This window comes from Antennarius striatus, chromosome 14, assembly GCF_040054535.1.
Source record: "Antennarius striatus isolate MH-2024 chromosome 14, ASM4005453v1, whole genome shotgun sequence".
In the NCBI taxonomy this organism is placed as follows: domain Eukaryota; kingdom Metazoa; phylum Chordata; class Actinopteri; order Lophiiformes; family Antennariidae; genus Antennarius; species Antennarius striatus.
The window spans coordinates 16,198,094-16,216,904 of NC_090789.1; the positions used below are offsets into that span (position 1 = coordinate 16,198,094).

General features: G+C 45.6%; 1 protein-coding gene across 1 annotated transcript; it reads right to left on the reverse strand.

Annotated features, from left to right (window-relative positions):
- Positions 1-17,542: 17,542 nt before the first annotated feature.
- LOC137607718 (probable ATP-dependent RNA helicase DDX59) lies at positions 17,543-18,359 on the reverse strand (the record flags this gene model as incomplete). The annotated part of the gene is given in 1 exon segment (XM_068333651.1): positions 17,543-18,359. A coding segment is annotated over 1 exon segment (813 nt), but the record flags the coding sequence as incomplete, so codon positions are not given.
- Positions 18,360-18,811: the final 452 nt, after the last annotated feature.

Here is an 18,811-nt window from a genome sequence, read left to right on the forward strand (position 1 = left end):
CAGCAGGTAGAGTGGAGCAGAGGGAGGGAGAGTGGAAAAATACTGCAGCAGTGTGACAGGAGGGAAATGAGAGGCAGGGACTGTAACACCTGTAGGTCTCCTCACTGATGACCGATGTTGTAGCCCCAGAATCCACTTCAAACTTGATGTTTTTTTCTTTAACAGTCACTGTTGAGTAATAGGGCTATGACAGTCCCTCCTCCGTCTCTACTATAAAATGTTGAATGCACACGATGCCTCTCCGTCATCTTCCTTGACATGATGGGTGTCTCCTTTAGACTGCCGGACTTTCCACGTGTCATTTCTAGCCCTATTTTTAACACTCCTGCACTGTTTCACTAAGTGTCCTTTTTTGTTGCAGATATGACAAACAGTTTCTTTAAATATGGAGTCATTTGCATAGTGTGCCACTCCACACCTAAAGCATTCCTCTGTCTTGGATGACTTTGCAGAGCTCTGTTCACGTGGTGTATAGCCACCATCAGAAAGGTCCTGCAATGACCTTTCTGAATATCTTTGGCGCTGTTTGCCGCCATCTCCAACGATATTTCAAGTGCCTTTTTGTAAGTCAGTGTCCCCCAGCAAACGGCGCTGTATGGCGTAATACTAATCTGTCAAGGAGAATGCCATCTAAGACATCCTTAAAATCACAATGTTCGGACAGTTGCCGCAATGCTTAATTTAATTTAAAAATTAAAATCCATTACCAGTCCAACAAGGCAGGAATATCAGAGTGCAGAAATTACTTCCACATATTGTAACTTGACTTATTTAGATACCCTCACCAACGAGGTTGTATGTTTTCATACATTTTTGTTGGTTGATGTTTTGGTTGTAGGGAACATTCTCTGTCATCATGTTTCATGTACTCAGGATATCACATCTTAGGCCAGTAGCTGCTCAGGTTAAATTTGTGTCTTGGCTACCCAATCAAAAGAGAAGAAAAATATACCATAATACACAATCTAAAAACAATATAAAATACCACTCCTGGTATTTGATTGGGTGCAGAGCTCACATCCTGTCTCCAGTAGATAATTTGTCTCATGTCATCATTTGTGAATGATGTCCTGACAGTAACATCAAATAGTATAGTATGTGGAGGTACAAGTTTAATCCATTCCATGATCACTTGTAAAACAACATTTCCCCATTTAAAATAACTAAAATCATTTTAGTCCATTCCAGCCTTGTGAGCCCCAAACCCTGTAAATTATGAAAAAAGCACAATAGACATGGTTGATAAAAAACCATGTCTTTTGGGTAGTGCTTGTTATTATCCACAAGCACTCGTATCTTGAACAAAAATATGGACAGTGCAATGGCTCGCATCTCAAAAGAACCTCCATGTCAAGCAGCTTGTATCTCAGGTACTACTGTAGCTTGATGTGCATTATTCTCTTCTAAAGCAATTAACGACAGTTGCATTATGTTTTACATTGTGCCGCACTGTAAAAGTACTGTTATTATCCACAAGCACTACCCTCTCCTTCATTATTGTCTGTCCACATTCTCATGCAATTACATGACAGGTAGAATTTTGTACAGACAGACAGACAGACAGACAGACAGACAGACAGACAGACAGACAGATAGATCCATCCATCATATCTATCCATTTTATTTGCAAACGGTAATTTTCCTATATGATGTGGGTGATGCTCAGTGCGCTTTGCCTTCAAACTTTTACCCCAGTTTTTCTATTTCCCTGGAGAGAAAACCGTCAGAATCATCAAGCAGGAGTTCCACAGGACTGCAGGTGAATGATGTAGAAATCTGATCAATTCATTTGAAAGCATGTTCTCTTAATGATATTGTGCTGCAATGTTTGTAACATTAATGTCTTTTCGGATGTCCCAATGTAATTTGCTGCCATAGATGGTACCCATATTCCCATCAAGGCTCCCTCACATAATGAAGGTGATGATTTGAAGAGCATGACAATTCACAGAAAATATATGCAGGTAAAAGTAGATTGACTACTGTTTCAAAATGTTAAAGACCACATCATAGATAAACTAACATCTGTCCAGATCACATGTGATGCTGCAAACTACATTTTCCGCCCTTATTTGTATAGCGCCTAATCACATCAGCAGACATTTCAAAGAGCTCTAACAGACAGACACCCAACAGAACCCTCCAGAGCAAGTTATAACCAGTATAACTCCCCTCAGTACTGATCTGGAGATGGAGTGGTCCTGATCGGTTCCTGACTCACCGGTGTATAGTAACACCTGAGCAACAGACTAATGCAGTAACTAAAGATTAGCACAATAATTAATTTGTCTACATTCTTTAATCCACTCTAATGAATCTATTTTCCATCACAGATGGATCTGATGGTTGTTTTCTGGGGGACAGGGGTTACCCATGCCAACCGAGGCTGCTGATCCCTTGCTAACCCAGGTCCCCAATAGAACTTCAAATGGGTTCACTGCAGGACGAGAGCCCGGGTGGAGATGACCATAGGCTGCTGAAAGGCCGTTTCCAGTGTCTACGACACCTCAGGATGATTCCTGAGAGGACCTGTGATGCAGTTCTTGTCTTCATAGTAGTAATGCAACTATTAATTATGTATAATTTGACTAAAAGGCACAGATTATTAAACATGGAATGCCTAAAGATGAGAGCATGTGTATGTGTGTGACAAGAGCATTCTGTTGGCGATAAAAGAACTGAAAAGCCGAACGTCAATTTTACTGTACAATGTCATTATGCTATAATGAGGAAGAGGAGGATCCCTAACGAGATGATGCAGAAGTTGGACCTGTGTGAACGATGTTTTTAAACTTTGTTCTCAGCTGTTGACATGTGCGCTTCTCCCCCGCTGGATTGCGTCTAATAAAATAATTTAATAAACTATTATTCAAGCCGTTTACCTCCGTAATTTTACTGTGAGTCCAATGGACTACGTTTAGACGTACGCATCGACTTGAGCAGCAGTTTCAAGTCATCTCTCTCTTCTTTACAGCTGCAACGCTGTTCGTCTTTTCGCAATATGTCCTCAAAGTCTTCATACACGTAGATTACAATCTATACTTCAACTGCAAAAAGTAAGTGTGTCTCGTCCGTCGTCATGGTGACTCGTCAAATCTGGGCTCCATTGATGATGGCTTTTTAAAGAGGCATCGTGCCTGTTAAACTGTGGGTGAACTTACCCTGGGTTACAAAAACTAATCCCGAGAAGCGTTTGTGAAACCGAAAACCCTGGTCTTCCAAGTTCAGGGTAAAGCAACCCAGAACCACAGGTTGTACTCGGGGTTCATTAGCCCTGCTTCGTGACGTGGGGCTGTTCAAAAAGCAGGTTTAGTGGAAAACCAGGGTGAGTTCACCGTGAAATCAGGTAAAACTAGGACTTTCATTTTCACAAAGGGAAGTAACTTAACCCAGGGTTAGAGCAGTTACCCTGACCTGTTTCATGACGCGAGGTAAACTGAACCTCTGGGTTTGTTACCGCAGTAACAGACTCTCTGAACATAACCTGGTCGGGAGCAGGTTTTATTCCACAAACCCAGGGTTTCTTCTGACTCCGCCCCCTTTCACCGCCACTCTGGCGGGTTCATTTCCTGGTTCTGTCGGACAGAGAGTCTGACTGAAGTAAGGTTTCTATAAATAACTCCGTATTTCAGAGGTGAACATGGCATGTCCTTTTGACGAGGAGCCCCTTGATGGAGTTTCCGCATTAATTCACAGATATTTTGAACCTTTTTTGTATCGCTTTCAGATGTCCAGTCATAGCCCGACCAGTTGTCTTTATGATCGGTACCGATTGATTCACGTCCATCCATCACACACATCCACGACCTGATCCATCCTCACATCTGCAGCAGTGCTGTGTGTAGGTAGTGGTCCGGTCAGTTTTTTATTTTATATTTGCAAACGGTATTTTTTCTGTACAATGTGAGAAATGCTCAGTGCGCCTCGCCTTGAAACTTTTACCCCAATTTTTCTATTTCCCTGGAGATAAACCCGACAGAATCAGGAGGAGTTCCACAGGATTGCAGGTGAATAATGTAGAAATCTGATAAATGAATTGCGAAGGATATTGTCTTAATGACATTGTGCTCCAACCTCAAAATTGGATCATTAACTTCAATTTCTTTTAGGACTTCCCAATGTAATTGGCTGCATAGATGGTACCACATCCCCCTCAAGTACTTGTAGACTGAATGTTGTTTCAACATGTTCAAGACTGCATTATAGATAAACATCTGTGCAGATCATGTGATGCTGCAGACTACATTTCTGATGTGGAGCTCTTGGATATATGGTCTTACCTGAGCAGCAGACTGTGTTGTGGTCAGTAACCTAAAGATTTGCACAATAATTCACTTGTCTTCATTGTGTAATCCAGTCTAATGAATCCACTATACATTACAGCGACACCTCAGGATGATTCCTGCTATCCAGGACGGCAGAGCAGTGACTCCATTTGCCAGAATCATTTCAGAGTCACCATCACCACCATCACAGCGGGCAATAAAAACATACAATACACATTTCCTGTGGTAATCTTTATTTCTGAAAAATACAAAGTAATTTTTGTATCGTTACAATACTTAACATTCTAATAGTTAACATGATTCACCTGTGACTATCACCCACCTCTAACTTGTGCTCCAGTATTTCTATGTCCAGATCTGTCCTCCTAGTCTGGAGGTCCTAGTAAAGCATTTCTATTTTCTGTACTTTTAGAAAGTAAATTCTATAAACTTCTTCAGCAGATTGATGGGAATACATGAGGAGGACATTAAAACATAGTTGCATATGCATTCCACAGAATGAACCGCTGGTGGTCATTGAGTGTGTACTTCACTGTGATAGTCGGCAGTTGGGACCGTTCTTCTACTGTCCATTCATGATCTGTTAAAAAAGGATGAGAATTTGTCAATACTTCAGTAGAGGATAACTGTCACACTCTGTATTCCACCAGAATGTGAAGCAATGGGAAGAGAACAATCACTAACATAAAATATTAGACCACCTATGTTTTCTTCTATTTCTTGTTAATTTGTTTGTGTTTTTATTGATTATTAACTCCTGTATGTATCATTTGACTAAAACAAATAGAAAATAAAACTTGGAATACGTTAAAGCGGTGATATAAAAAGTACAATGTCACAGCCACTGATGTAAGAACTAAAGCAGTTTTGGCTATAACTGTATCAAACGAGCTACATGTCAGCTCTTGATTTCAGTTCTTATATATTATTATAGGCAATGCTGTGAATATCCGTATCATCTGTTTTCGTAACTTGAATATGTCGATTTACTGTTTTATTTACACAACAATAAAACGTTTAAATATATTTCCTTATTGAACAGAACCTGATATACAGTAGATGAGAGTGCATTTATGTGCGTGAAAAGAGCGTTATATTGGCGATAAAACAATTGAATAGTCAAACGTCCACTTAATATTTACTGTACAGTATCAAACATAATGATGATGAGGCGGACCCCTAACGAGATGATGCAGAGGTCTGACCTGTGTGAACGATGCTTTTATACTTCATTCTCAGCTGCTGACGTGTGCCTCTCCCCCCACTGGATTGCACATAAATAAAATAAATTAATAAACTATTATTGAAGCCATTAACTTCCGTATTTTTACCCTGAGTGCAATGGACTATGTTTAAACTTACGCATCGACTTGAGCAGCAATTCACTCCCACGACATGTCGCTCTTCTTTGCAGCTGCAACGCTGTTCTGTTTCTTCTGAAAATGTCCTCAAAGTCTTCATATTCATAAATTAAAATCTGTACTCCAACTCCACCGTAAAGCGCTGCGGAGCGCGTCTCGTCAGTCGTCATGGTGAATCGTCGAATCGGGGCTCCATTGATGATGGCTTTTTTTCGAGTTGTTGTGTCTGTTAAACTGCGGGTCAACTTACTCTGGGTTAGAAAAACTAACCCTGAAACCCGTTTGTGAAAATGAAATCCCTGGTTTTTCCAAGTTCAGGGTAAAGCTACCCAGAGCCACAGGTTTACATCAGGGTAGGTCAACCCTGCCTTCGTGAAACGGACCCAGTGTCACTGAGGAAAAGACAAGAGACAGCAGAGATGAAGAAGCTGACGTTCTCTTTGGGAGTGAACAGGAAGGGTAGGATCAGGAATGAGTACATCAGAGGGACAGCACATGTTAGAGGTTTTGGAGACAAAGTCAGAGAGGCCAAACTGAGATGGTTTGGACATGTCCAGAGGAGAGATAGTGAATATATTGGTAGAAGCACGCTGAGTTTTGAACTGCCAGGCAGGAGGCCTAGAGCAAAACCAAAGAGAAGGTTTATGGATGTAATGAGGGAGGACATGAAGGTGTGAGAAAAGAGGATTCACAGGACAGGGCTAGATGGGCTAGATGGAGGCATTTGATTCGCTGTGGCGACCCCTGAACGGAAAAGCTGAAAGGAAAAGAAGAAGATATTGATTTGGGGAACAATAAAGACCCCTCAAAAAAGTGCATTTGAAGTCTGTGTGTTACTTCAAATCTTGGTACCAGGAGTGGGATCTCTTTAGTCTTTCCTGTCAACTTTTAAATTGGAGATATTTGTATGCATAGTGGGGAAAAAAAGGGGGAGTTAAACATGAAGAGGCAGTTGTGCAAACTCACATACTGGACATCAGACATTATTAGCTATTGGCTTGTTTTATACATTGATAATACAATAGATGCATGCACACGCATCCGTGTGTGTGTGTGTGTGTGTGTGTGTGTGTGTGTGTGTGTGTGTGTGTGTGTGTGTGTGTGTGTGTGTGTGTGTGTGTAAAGAACAACAAATAAATCTATTAATGATTCCCGTAGGGGAATTACAATTGTTTAACTCCAAATGCTTCAACACGTATACAGTATACACACACACATCTCATCCACTTCGTTCAACACACTGGATGGAAACTCATGCGCATGAAGCCTGCATAAGAGCATTGATCAACACGTTTATAAGCATTACAGCTTTTAGCAACATCTAGCAGTGCGGTAACACTGCCTCCACGTCGTGTCTCGATGAATTGTATTTGAAAGTGGCCTCAATTCAATTTATGCTGTTGAATTCAATTTCTTCACCATTTACATGACAGTCGAGTCATAATTCACAAGCAGCAGGAGGAATACAGAAAACAAAAAGTCATGAAAGAAAACGATGATCAAAAATTATTCCAGCAGAAGAAAATAAACAGGATCTACAACAACAAGATGCAACTCGATGACGGTGGCAGGTTACATTTATATAATTAGAAATAATTAAAGGCATTTGTCATTGATTATAGTCATTGAAATGTAGCTTGCAGCTGATTCGAGGTTTTGATTGTCTCCTTCAAGGGGCTAAAAGGATCAAACAGTGATCAAGACCATTCTTCTGTCCAATACCAGTTCAAAAATAGCAGTATCATAACAAACACTAATGGAGAACTCTGCTGGTTCTCGAGCTTCATCCTGGTCTCCTGGAACCTCAGCATCTTCATCTCTGCTACCTCCAGCTCTGTCTCCTGTCTTTTCCTCAGTGATAATGTCTCTAAACCAAACAACATCGCTGGTCTCACCACAGTTTTGTACACCTTTCCTTTCAATTTAGCTGAAACTCTTCTATCACACATCACGCCTGAAACTTTTCTCCACCCATTCCATCCTGCCTGTACGTGCTTCTTCACCTTTTTTCCACACTCTCCATTGCTCTGGACTGTTGACCCTAAGTACTTGAAATCCTCCACCTTCTTGATCTCTTCTCCCTGTAACCTCAGCCTCCACTTGGGTCCCTCTCATTCACACACATGTACTCTGTCTTACTGTGGCTAACCTTTATTCCTCTCCTTTCCAGGACAAACCTCCACCTCTCTAGCTTCTCCTCCACCTGTTCGCTGCTCTCACTGCAGATCACAATGTCATCTGCAAACATCATAGTCCATGGAGATACCTCTTCTGTCAGCCTGCCCATCACCATAGTAAACAAGAAGGGGCTCAATGCTGATCCCTGATGCAGTCCCACCTCCAACTTGAACTCCTCTGTCACACCTACAGCACATCTCACCACTGTTTTACAGTCCTGTACCGCTCTAACATACTTCTCTGCCACTCCAGACTTCCTCATACAATACCACAGTTCCTCTCTGGGCACCCTGTCATAAGCTTTCTCCAGATCTACAAAAACACAATGCAGCTCCCTCTGGCCTTCTCTGTACTTCTCTATCAACATCCTCAAAGCAAATACTGCATCTGTAGTACTCTTTTTTGGCATGAAACCATACTGCTGCTCACAAATGCTCACTTCTGCACTTAGTCTAGCTTCAATTACTCTTTCCCATAACTTCATTGTATGGCTCATCAGCTTTATTCCTCTGTAGCTGCCACAACTCTGCACATCTCCCTTGTTCTTAAAAATGGGCACCAGCACACTTCTCCTCCATTCGTCCGGCATCTTCTCGCTATCTAAGATCCTGTTGAATAACCCCATCAGAAACTCTACTGCTACCTCTCCGAGACACTTCCAAACCTCTACGGGTATATCACCAGGCCCGACTGCCTTTCCACTCTTCATCCTCTTCAATGCCCTCCTAACTTTATCCTACCTAATCTTTGCTACTTCCTAGTCCACATCAGTCACCTCTTCTAGTCGTTGTTCTCTCTCATTTTCCTTGTTCATCAACTCTTTAAGTACTCTTTCCAGCTTCCCATCACACTACTGGCACCTGTCAATAGACTTCCATCCCTATCCTTAATCACCCTAACCTGCTGCACATCCTTCCCATCTCTGTCTCTCTGTCTTGCCAACCTGTATAGATGTTTCTCCCTCCTTACTGTCCAACCTGGCATACAAGTCATCATAAGCCCCTTGTTTGGCGTATGCTACCTCTACCTTTACCTGTCTCCCTGATTACATTAAATGCAGTAGTCGAGTCATCTGGAAGCACCTCCTGACCACCTAGAGCTTGTATTAAGTCCTTCCTAAAAATCATGCAACACTCTTCATTTTTCAGCTTCCACCATTTCATCATCTTCTCTGTCTTTGTCCTCATCATCTTCCTCACCACCAGAGTTATTCTACACACCACCATCCCATGCTGTTTGGCTACACTCTCGCTTACCACTACTTTGCAGTCACCGATCTCCTTCAGATTACACCGTATACACAAGATGTAGTCTACATGTGAGCCCTTACCTCCACTCCATATGTCACCCTATGATCCTGCATCTTCTGGAAGAAAGTATTCACTATAGCCATTTCCATCAATTTTGCAAAGTCAACCACCATCTGTCCTTCTGCATTCCTTTCCTGGATGCCAAACCTGCCCATCACCTCCTCATCCCCTCTGTTTCCTGCACCAACATATCCATTGAAGTCTACATCAGTGACAACTCTCTCACTTCTAGGTATGCTCTGCATCACTTCATCAAAGTCCAACCAGAATTTCTCTTTCTCCTCCAGGTCACATCCTACCTGTTGGAGCATACCCATTAACAACACTGAACATCACGCCTTCCATTTCTAGCTTCATACTCATCACTCTATCTGACACTCTTTTTACCTCCACGACATTCCTAACAAATTCCTCCTTCAAAATAACAACTTGAACCCTGCTCCCAAACTTCTAGCCTTGCTACCTATCCATCTGGTCTCTTGGACACACAGTATGTTTACCTTCCTTCTCTGCATCATGTCAACTCTCTACCTTTTCCTGTCATAGTTCCAACATTCAACGTCCCTAATCTCAGCCCTACACTCTTGGCGTTCCTCTTCTATCTCTTCCTACGGACACTTTCCTCCTTTCTTCCTGTCACAGTCCCTGCCTCTCATTTCCCTCCTGTCACACTGCTGCAGTATTTTTCCACTCTCCCTCCCTCTGCTCCACTCTACCTGCCGGCCACGCCTACTGCACCAGCCCACTTTGCTCAACTACTGCAGATCACTGCAATCAGGCCTGCATATAGTGTCTCCAGCACCTTCAGTCCTTGCCAGATTGTTCTTCAGCGTCATGAGAGACTGTCCAGTGTTCATTCCCTGTCCGATCTCCTGGTGTCGACTCTGCCTGTTCCTGACCTGCCATCCTCGTCTGCCTCCCGGTAAACTCACCTGCCTTCTGTCCCTGACCTCGTGCTCTGTCTCAGCGTCTCTGGTATCTGACCTGCTCATGCGGTTTTGACTCCTCCACCTGGCCTCGTCTCCTCTCCTGCCTGCTCCCCAACGGTGCCTTTGTCTTCGCTGTCTGCTCACCTGGCTACGACCCCCCCGCCTGTCTCCGACCTCTCTTCAGGTCACTCCTCGTCGGCCTCACAGCACGTGCAACCGGCTCCCCAGAACGCAGAGCGTCCTGCTCGTCTTCTCCATGAAAATAAAGGTCATTACCAACTGTTCCTGTGCGCCTGTGTACTGCATTTGGGTCCAAACTACACCCGTTTCAATACAATCTGGCCAGAAATGGACCCAGCAGACTCCGCTTCCCCCAGTCTCACCTAGCCTGGGTGGAGGGAATGCTTCAGCAGCATGAGGCTCTGTTAGCCTCCAACGCAGCGGAGGTTCGTCAGTCAGCTTCATCCCCGGTGTCAGGTTCAAACAACCTAGAACATTTAAAACACAGACAAAAAAGGAGAACACAACAGTTTATATTTTTTACTCGCGAGGAGAACGGACAGAGATGTGCTCGCTACAAATGTCTATCCGCGCTAAAGATTTCTCTGCCGAACCCTCTTTTTATTTAGGGCAGTCCCTGTTTACATTTATTTTTTCTAAGGGATGGGGGGGCAGAAAGACAACAGTAAAACAACATCTGGCATGATGCAATAAAAAAGTGACAGTCATTCTAATCTGTTTTAGGGCATCCTCTCCTTTGAAGATAAGAGCACGCCTGTGGGGGACAGCAGAGTGGGAGAGAGGCACGCCCGCCTGTGCCATGTTCCAAGCCTTCTCTGAGGAGCTTTGCAAAGTATTCGGACCCATTTCCCTGGGTCCTGATGCAGCAGGGGGAGTCATGAGTCAGAGGCAGGGAGATCGGACAGTTTCTGATTACGCCATAGACTTCAGAACCCGGGCTCGTCTCCAGTGACTGGAATGCTGCTGCCCAATGTGATGCCTTCGTAAAAGGGCTGGCTCCTTACGTGAAAGAGGAGCTGGTTCCCTTCGACCTCCCCAATTCCCTGGACGGACTCATTGAGCTGACCACGAGGCTGGACAGACGGATACAGGCGAGGAGGAGGTAACAACGCCGTGAGAGAGGTGATCACCGGCCTTCTGCCCGTTCACATAGGGTCCCAGCCACTCCTGTCCCCCTTCTGAACCTATGCGCGGGGGGGGGTGGAGCCCATGCAGGTGAGTCGAACCAGCCTTACGCCGGAAGAACGAGAACGATGACGCCGGGGAAATCTCTGCCTCTACTGTGGCCAAGTCGGCCATTTTGTCTCCCGGTGTCCAGCAAAAGGGAGGGCTCAGCAGTAGAAGGGGGCATTCTGTTGAGCCGGTCCCAGAGCTCTGACCGTAGCCCACGACCTCTGTTTCACGTCCAGCTCCTGTTGGTAGGGGGGTCCCACACCCTCGCCACCTTCATCGACTCTGGGGCAGACGTCAACCTGATGGACGAGGAACTTGCCCATCAACTGGACATCAACCGAGATCCTCTCCCTCGCCCCATGCCAGCCAGTGCTCTGGACGGTCATCTCCTGGGAACTGTCACCCATCAGACTGCCCCCATCTCTATGCTCCTCCTCCACACACCATGAAACCATCCGGTTTCATATCCTGAGGTCTCCCAATTTTCCCCTCATCCTGGGCTACTCCTGGCTTCGACGCCACAACCCCCATATAGACTGGTCCACGGGGTCCATCCTGGGATGGAGTCCCTCCTGTCAGAAGATCTGCCTCAGACCGGCGGGGGCCCCCACGCAGTCTGCCAGCCCTGTTCCACCCCTGATCTCTCCATGGTGCCCTCTGACTACCACGACTTCCGGGAGGTGTTCAGTAAGGGGAGAGCCACCTCTCTACCCCCTCATCGGCCCTATGACTGCGCCATCGACCTCCTTCCCAGCTCTGTACCCCCCAAGGGTCGCCTCTACTCCCTGTCTGCACCTGAAAGGGAGGCCATGGAGACCTACATCAGCGATACCCTGGCTGCCGGAATCATTCGACCCTCCTCGTCACCTGCCGGGGCAGGTTTTTTCTTCGTCAACAAGAAGGATGGGTCTCTGAGGCCATGCATTGACTACCGAGGTCTGAACGACATCACGGTGAAGAACTGCCATCCTCTCCCCCTCATCGCCTCCGCTTTCGAGTTGCTCCAAGGGGCCACCGTCTACACCAAGCTGGATCTCCGCAACGCCTACCATCTGGTGCGGATCCGAGAGGGGGATGAGTGGAAGACGGCCTTCAACACCCCTACAGGACATTACGAGTATCTGGTGATGCCATTTGGGCTCACCAATGCCCCGGCTGTGTTCCAAACCCTCATCAACGATGTACTGAGAGACATGCTCAACAAGTTTGTGTTATTCTACCTAGATGATATCCTGATCTTCTCCCGGTCCAAGCAGGAACATATTCTCCATGTCCAGATGGTGCTGCAACGCCTGCTAGAGAGCTCCCTGTTTGTCAAGGCCGAGAAATGCGAGTTCCATGCCTCCTCTGTCTCCTTCCTGGGCTACATCATTGGCCGGGACCGCATGGAGATGGACCCCGCAAAGGTCTTAGCCGTCACCTCCTGGCCTGTCCCTGACTCTCGCAAGCAGCTGCAGCATTTTTTGGGATTCGCAAACTTCTACAGAAGGTTCATCTGGAGCATGGTGGCAACACCTCTCACCGCCCTCACCTCCTCCAAGGTCCCTTTCCGTTGGACTTCGGCCGCCGAGGAGGCATTCAAGCTCCTGAAAGGGCGTTTCACCTCGGCCCCCATTCTCCTGATCCCTGACCCCGAGAGACAGTTCGTCGTGGAAGTTGATGCCTCTGATGTGGGGGTAGGGGCCGTGCTCTCTCAGCGTTCTGCCAAGGACCAGAAATTACACCCTTGTGCCTTCTTCTCCAGGCGTCTGTCCCCAGCGGAGATGAATTATGACATCGGGAACTGAGAACTTTTAGCGGTGAATCTGGAGTACATCAGCTCAGCCAAGAGACTGAACTCCCGTCAGGCCCGGTGGGCTCTTCGCCAGATTCAGTTTACCCTCTCCTACCGGCCAGGCTCCCGCAACGTAAAATCTGACGCCCTGTCCCGACAATTCATGGTCGGGGAGGAGGGCCCCTCCAGTCCTGACAACATCCTTCCCGCTTCTCATCTGGTGGCCGCTCTCACCTGGGAGGTGGAGGAGCGGGTGAGAGCTGCATTGGAGGACCAGCCGGGGCCCAGCTCCTGCCCCCAAAACCGCCCTATTCATTCCCCAGCAGCTAAGGTCTGAGGTTCTGCAGTTGGCCCATGCTTATTGACTCACCTGTCATCCCGGAATACTCCGCACCAAGGGGGTTATGCAGCGGCGGTTCTGGTGGGCTGGATGATGACATCAGAGACTTTGTGAATGCATGCACAGTGTGCAATCAGAACAAGGCTTCGCGCCGGGATCCCGCCGGGCACCTGCACACTCTGCCTGTGCCTCACCGACCCTGGTCCCACATCTCTTTAGACTTTGTCACCGGGCTGCCACTGTCAGGAGCTAACACCACCATCCTGACAGTAGTGGACCGGTTCGCCAAGCTCCCCTCAGCCAAAGAAACAGCTGAACTGGTCCTGCAGCATGAGTTCCGGCTCCACGGCCTCCCATCCGACGTGGTCTCAGACCGAGGCCCCCAGTTCACCTCTGCTTTCTGGAGAGAATTCTGCCGCCTCCTGGGAGCCTCCACCAGCCTGTCCTCCAGGTTTCATCCTCAATCCAACGGCCAGTCCGAGAGGATGAACCAGGAGATGGGGATGGCGCTCCGCTGCATGGCTTCCAAGCACCCTGCCTCCTGGTCCACTCAACTGCTGTGGGTGGAATACGCCCACAACACCCTCATCAGCTCTCCCACCGGCCTATCCCCATTTCAGTGCGCCTATGGCTACCAACCTCCCCTGTTTCCTGCGAAGGAGAAAGAGACTGTCTGCCCCTCTGTGGAGGCCTTCATTCGCCGTTGCCGCCGGACCTGGACGCAGGCTCAGACGGCTCTCCTACGAGCCACTGACCGGTACTCGACGGCCGCCAACCGCCATTGCTCCCAGGCTCCCCCCTACCAGGTGGGACAGAAAGTGTGGCTCTCAACCCGAGACCTTCCTCTGAGGGTGGAGTCAAAGAAATTGGCCCCCAAGTTTATTGGGCCGTTGAGAAGGTAGTAAACCCTGTGGCTGTTCGGCTCAAGTTGCCCCACACCATGCAGATTCATCCAACCTTCCATGTCTCCAGGATCAAGCCGTTCCTGGAGAGTCCTCTGCAACCTGCCTCCCAGCCACCTCCGCCTCCTCGCTTCATAGACGGGGCTCCTGCTTACACAGTGCACCGCCTGCTGCGCTTTCATCGCCGTGGGAGAGGTCTACAATACCTCATCGACTGGGAGGGGTACGGTCCAGAAGAACGGTCATGGGTCCCGGCCCGTCAGATCCTGGATGCAAGACTCATCAAGGAGTTCCATCGCCTGCACCCCGACCAGCCTTCCAACACAGTCTCAGAACGAGGGGGTCCCATCGCCAAAACTCAGTCTCCCCCTGCATCGGGGGCATCTGCATCTGAAGGGGATGACTTCAGATCAGTCTCGGACGGGGACAGTTGTCTTTCGGCGGACGAGGGTACTGGGACGGAGGCCTCCTGCTCGTCTTCTTCGTGAAAATAAAGGTCATTACCAACTGTTCCTGTGCGCCTGTGTACTGCATTTGGGTCCAAACCACATCCATTTCACCTCCTCTCTGTCTTCGACCAACAGTAGTCCAATTTCCACCACAGCTCCCAATACAGGAGATGTGTTACTTACCTTTAACATACCTTTAAATGTTTTTTGAGTGTGCACCATGCACCGTCCTTCGGCATGCATGTTGACACCTGGAACTTTTATAATATAAATATAATATGAAAAGAATTGAAATATAATTTAGAAATTCTGTGGGATCTCATTTTAAAAACAGTCAACTAGTCCCCATTTTCTTCAGCTGTGTAGGATGGGATCCCATTGGGGTGGGGGGTGTCTTTTACTGTTCTATGAATATTCAGGATTGTTTTATGTAAAATTTCCCACTTAAAAATGTTAGGCATTAAAGTGATCTGTTTTACCCACCTTTAGCTGCTCCAGGATGTTGTTTCAGTCATCCTCCAGCAGAGGGAGACGTGCACTGCAGTGGAGATGGGATTTGTGAAGGATGATGGAGAGCATCAGGACGAAAAATTCCACACAATGAAGGGGGGGGGTGTATGTAAAGATTATGAAGAAATGGATTACATGACGGAGAGCTACTTCACACATCATCTCACCGTGAGTGAAAATATCTGTCTTCAGGTACGCCTGAAGGTAACAGACAAACAGGAATCCAGAAGTCCGGATGGAAGGGATTATCCTTCTCATCTGTTTTGTTACCTCCTGTTCCTTTACAGCTACCAGCAAATAAGTCTCTACAAATAAGACTGCAAACTGAAATGAGCCGTTAGTTTCCCTCATACATTTTACATCCTTCTGCAGAGCTGTGAGGTGTTTGCAACACGTTCAACTCCCATAGTTGCAGGCAGGGGCATAGTCGTGGTATATATAACATGAACGAAACTGTTCAGGAGTGAAATGATCGTCTATCTCTCCTGTTAATGGGATGCAAATTGGACACATAACAAGTAGTATATTGAAAAAATCAGTTCCAAAAATATTTACCCATCCATTTGTACCAGTTTAGCACACAAATAATTACTGCAAACCAATCTGAAAGTAAGTTTGCAATAGCAGTGGAAATGAATGTCTAATTCACTCCCGTCCTATAGATATTTCCTTTCAATATTTCCTTTCCCTGTTGTAACTCTCCACCTCTGTGAAGTCTATCGTTAGTATTGCCTGTCCTCATCTCTCAGAGCTTCATGCTTTTTTCAGTACAACACAAATTTAAAAATGTGTTCTTTGTCTGCTGTTTTCTTGTCATTAGGCAGGCTTTAAAACACTTCTGTCATAAACTTGTTCTTTATTAACATTCTGTTTGCAGGGATCCCATAGTGCAGGAGAAGCAGGTGTATGGGATGATTTTAAAATGTACAACACCAGTTGAATCACTTAAAACATCCTGATGCCTCACATGTGGGTGTTCATTCCTACAACACTGAACACGAGCATCTTATTGATGAATGAGATGATTCGGGCATTAATGTCTCCTCTCAAAGGTTAAAGGTCAGCTGAAAACGCTGCAGCTGGTTTTGTGCTCACAGGATTAGTTGTTCCTGTTCTTGATTTTCTGAAGCATCCTGTTTGATGGACGCCATGATATCTTCACAGTTTGGGTTTTTTGCTACTCTCTGATTGGTTCATTTATATCATGTGGTAAAAAGCACTGACCTGACTCACTTTCATTTCTACACATGAATATTTTTCCAGCAAACTTTGTGGACAGTTTTCCAATTCTACTGGTGTCTTTTGCTATTTTGTGACTTTTGTTTTTTTAACTGTTTGATTCGGTTTGACAATACTTGAATTTAACATGGACAATTTGGGAAATGTTTTGTCTGAGCTGCAGGAAAGTGGAAAAGAGGTGTGGAATTGATATTGAGTCTTTTTTTCTCAGTGAAGTTTTATTATTTCAAAGGTAGCATCCAAATATTTGAATATTTCATTTACCAAATTATTACTTCTTTAAATTCAACATCAGACACATTAATTTTTTAATGTAATTTTAATTTAATTTAATTTTTAATTTTATATACTGGTTTGATCCCCGAAGGGAAATTAAGAAGGCACACTCTAGCTACTGATTACAAACGCATGCATACATATATGTTTGTGAGTACAGACCCCTGTATCACACACACACACACACACACAAGGGGGCCTGTAGGCATGCAGGGGAGGTAGAGTGGCAGGCAGCTCCTTCTTGGTGCGCCTCAAATGAGCAATTTGTAAAGGGGACGGCACCTTGCTCAAGGGTGCCTCGGCAGTGCTCCGGAGATGAGTTGACACCTCCCACTGTCAGCTCACCTCCGGGTATTTTTGGGGGGCGGGAGCGGGAATCGAACCGCTGATCTTAAATCATAGGACGACCTGCTCTACCGCCTGCTTTACCACTGAGCCACTGCCACCCAAACTGAGCCACTGCCGCCATTACACCAGATTTGCTGTCAAACAATATTGTCTGCCAAATCTTAAACATTTTGGTTTGTTATAATTGTAATTTTGACTATATAGATTATTTTTTCATAAACTGTTCTGTTACACTTTCATTCCCTTCGTGTTGTTTTTCAGCTCGTCTGTTTTAGATGCACTAGAATTTTCCTTGTCATGAAAAAAGTGAGGAGAAGAAGAAGAACAAGAGAAGAAGAAGAAGAAGAATGCATCAAAACGACATTTATTAAATGAAACAATATCAAGTAAGCATTTAGAATTTACTAAATAAATAGACATCACCATATCAGACATGTACAGAAAAACCTGCTACTTTTTGCGCCGGTCGTGTTTTTTTATGATATCTAATAGATTGTTTTTAGTGACCAGCGCATCATCAGGTCCCCACTTGGATTTCTGTCGTTCTCTCCTCTGCTGCTCATGTAGGTGAGGTGAGTTCAGGAGTTGAGGGGGCAAGATGGAACCTGTGGGTTTGACCCTGTTTACCACCTCGAGGAACAGCCGCTTGTTGTTGTTGTTGAGGAAGGTGATAGCTGTTCCTCTGTGTCCTAGCCGACCTGCCCTGCCCACCTGATGGACATACTCATCCATTGTATTTGGCATGTCAAAGTTAACTACCAATCTGACATTGATGAGGTCCAGCCCTCTGCCAAGCACACCTGTACTGATCACCACTTCAAAGTCTCCATCCAGAAGACCCCTGAGGATTCGGTTGCGTTCCCACTGTCTCTTGTCAGAATGGATGGCCACAGTCGTAAGGCCTGTCACCTTAGCGACAGCCTCGCACAGCAGATCAGCCCCAAGTTTACAGTCTACAAACACCACCACTGGAGGCTGGTACAGCTTATTGTCATTGATAATTTCAAATAGCTTCTTCTTCTTTGAGGGTTCCTCTACCCAAAGCAGGATCTGCCTGATGTTAGCACAGGGCTGGTTCCTCTCTCCTACGGCAATACGGACCGGGTCTTGAACCAAACGGGACGCCAGGTCCTCTGTCCTTTTGGGGATGGTAGCAGACACCAGTAGAGTCTGTCGTTCTTCTGGAACTTTCTCCAACACCTCCAGTACCTGCTGCTGGAAACCCATCTTCAACATTGTGTCAACCTACAGAACATTAAGAAGAAGAAGAAAAAGAAGAAGAAGAAGAAGATTTTTTTTTTTTTGCAAAAACACTTTAATCTCATTCAAACATTTTGCAGTTTTACATTATATGAAAGCATTTAAGTGCCTCAGAACATCTTTTCCAAACAAACTTCAATCACATTTAACATTTAGAACATTTAGAACATTTAGAACATTTAGAACATTTAGAACATTTTACAAATTTTCATTAGATGAAATTTCAAAAACACTAAGCACTCAAAAACATTAAACACCAAGAAACAAAGGGAAATACAATATAAGAATTAGTGCATTATAACAGGAAGTTTGCAAAAGTGAGGTGGTCATCAACTAAAGTGCATAGGACATTTTTGTAACACCAGATGTTCCTAAAGTTATTCAGGTCTTTTGTCAATTTATAGAAACCAAATTCTAGTTTAAAGCGACATCTGATGTTACAGCAAAAAACAGTA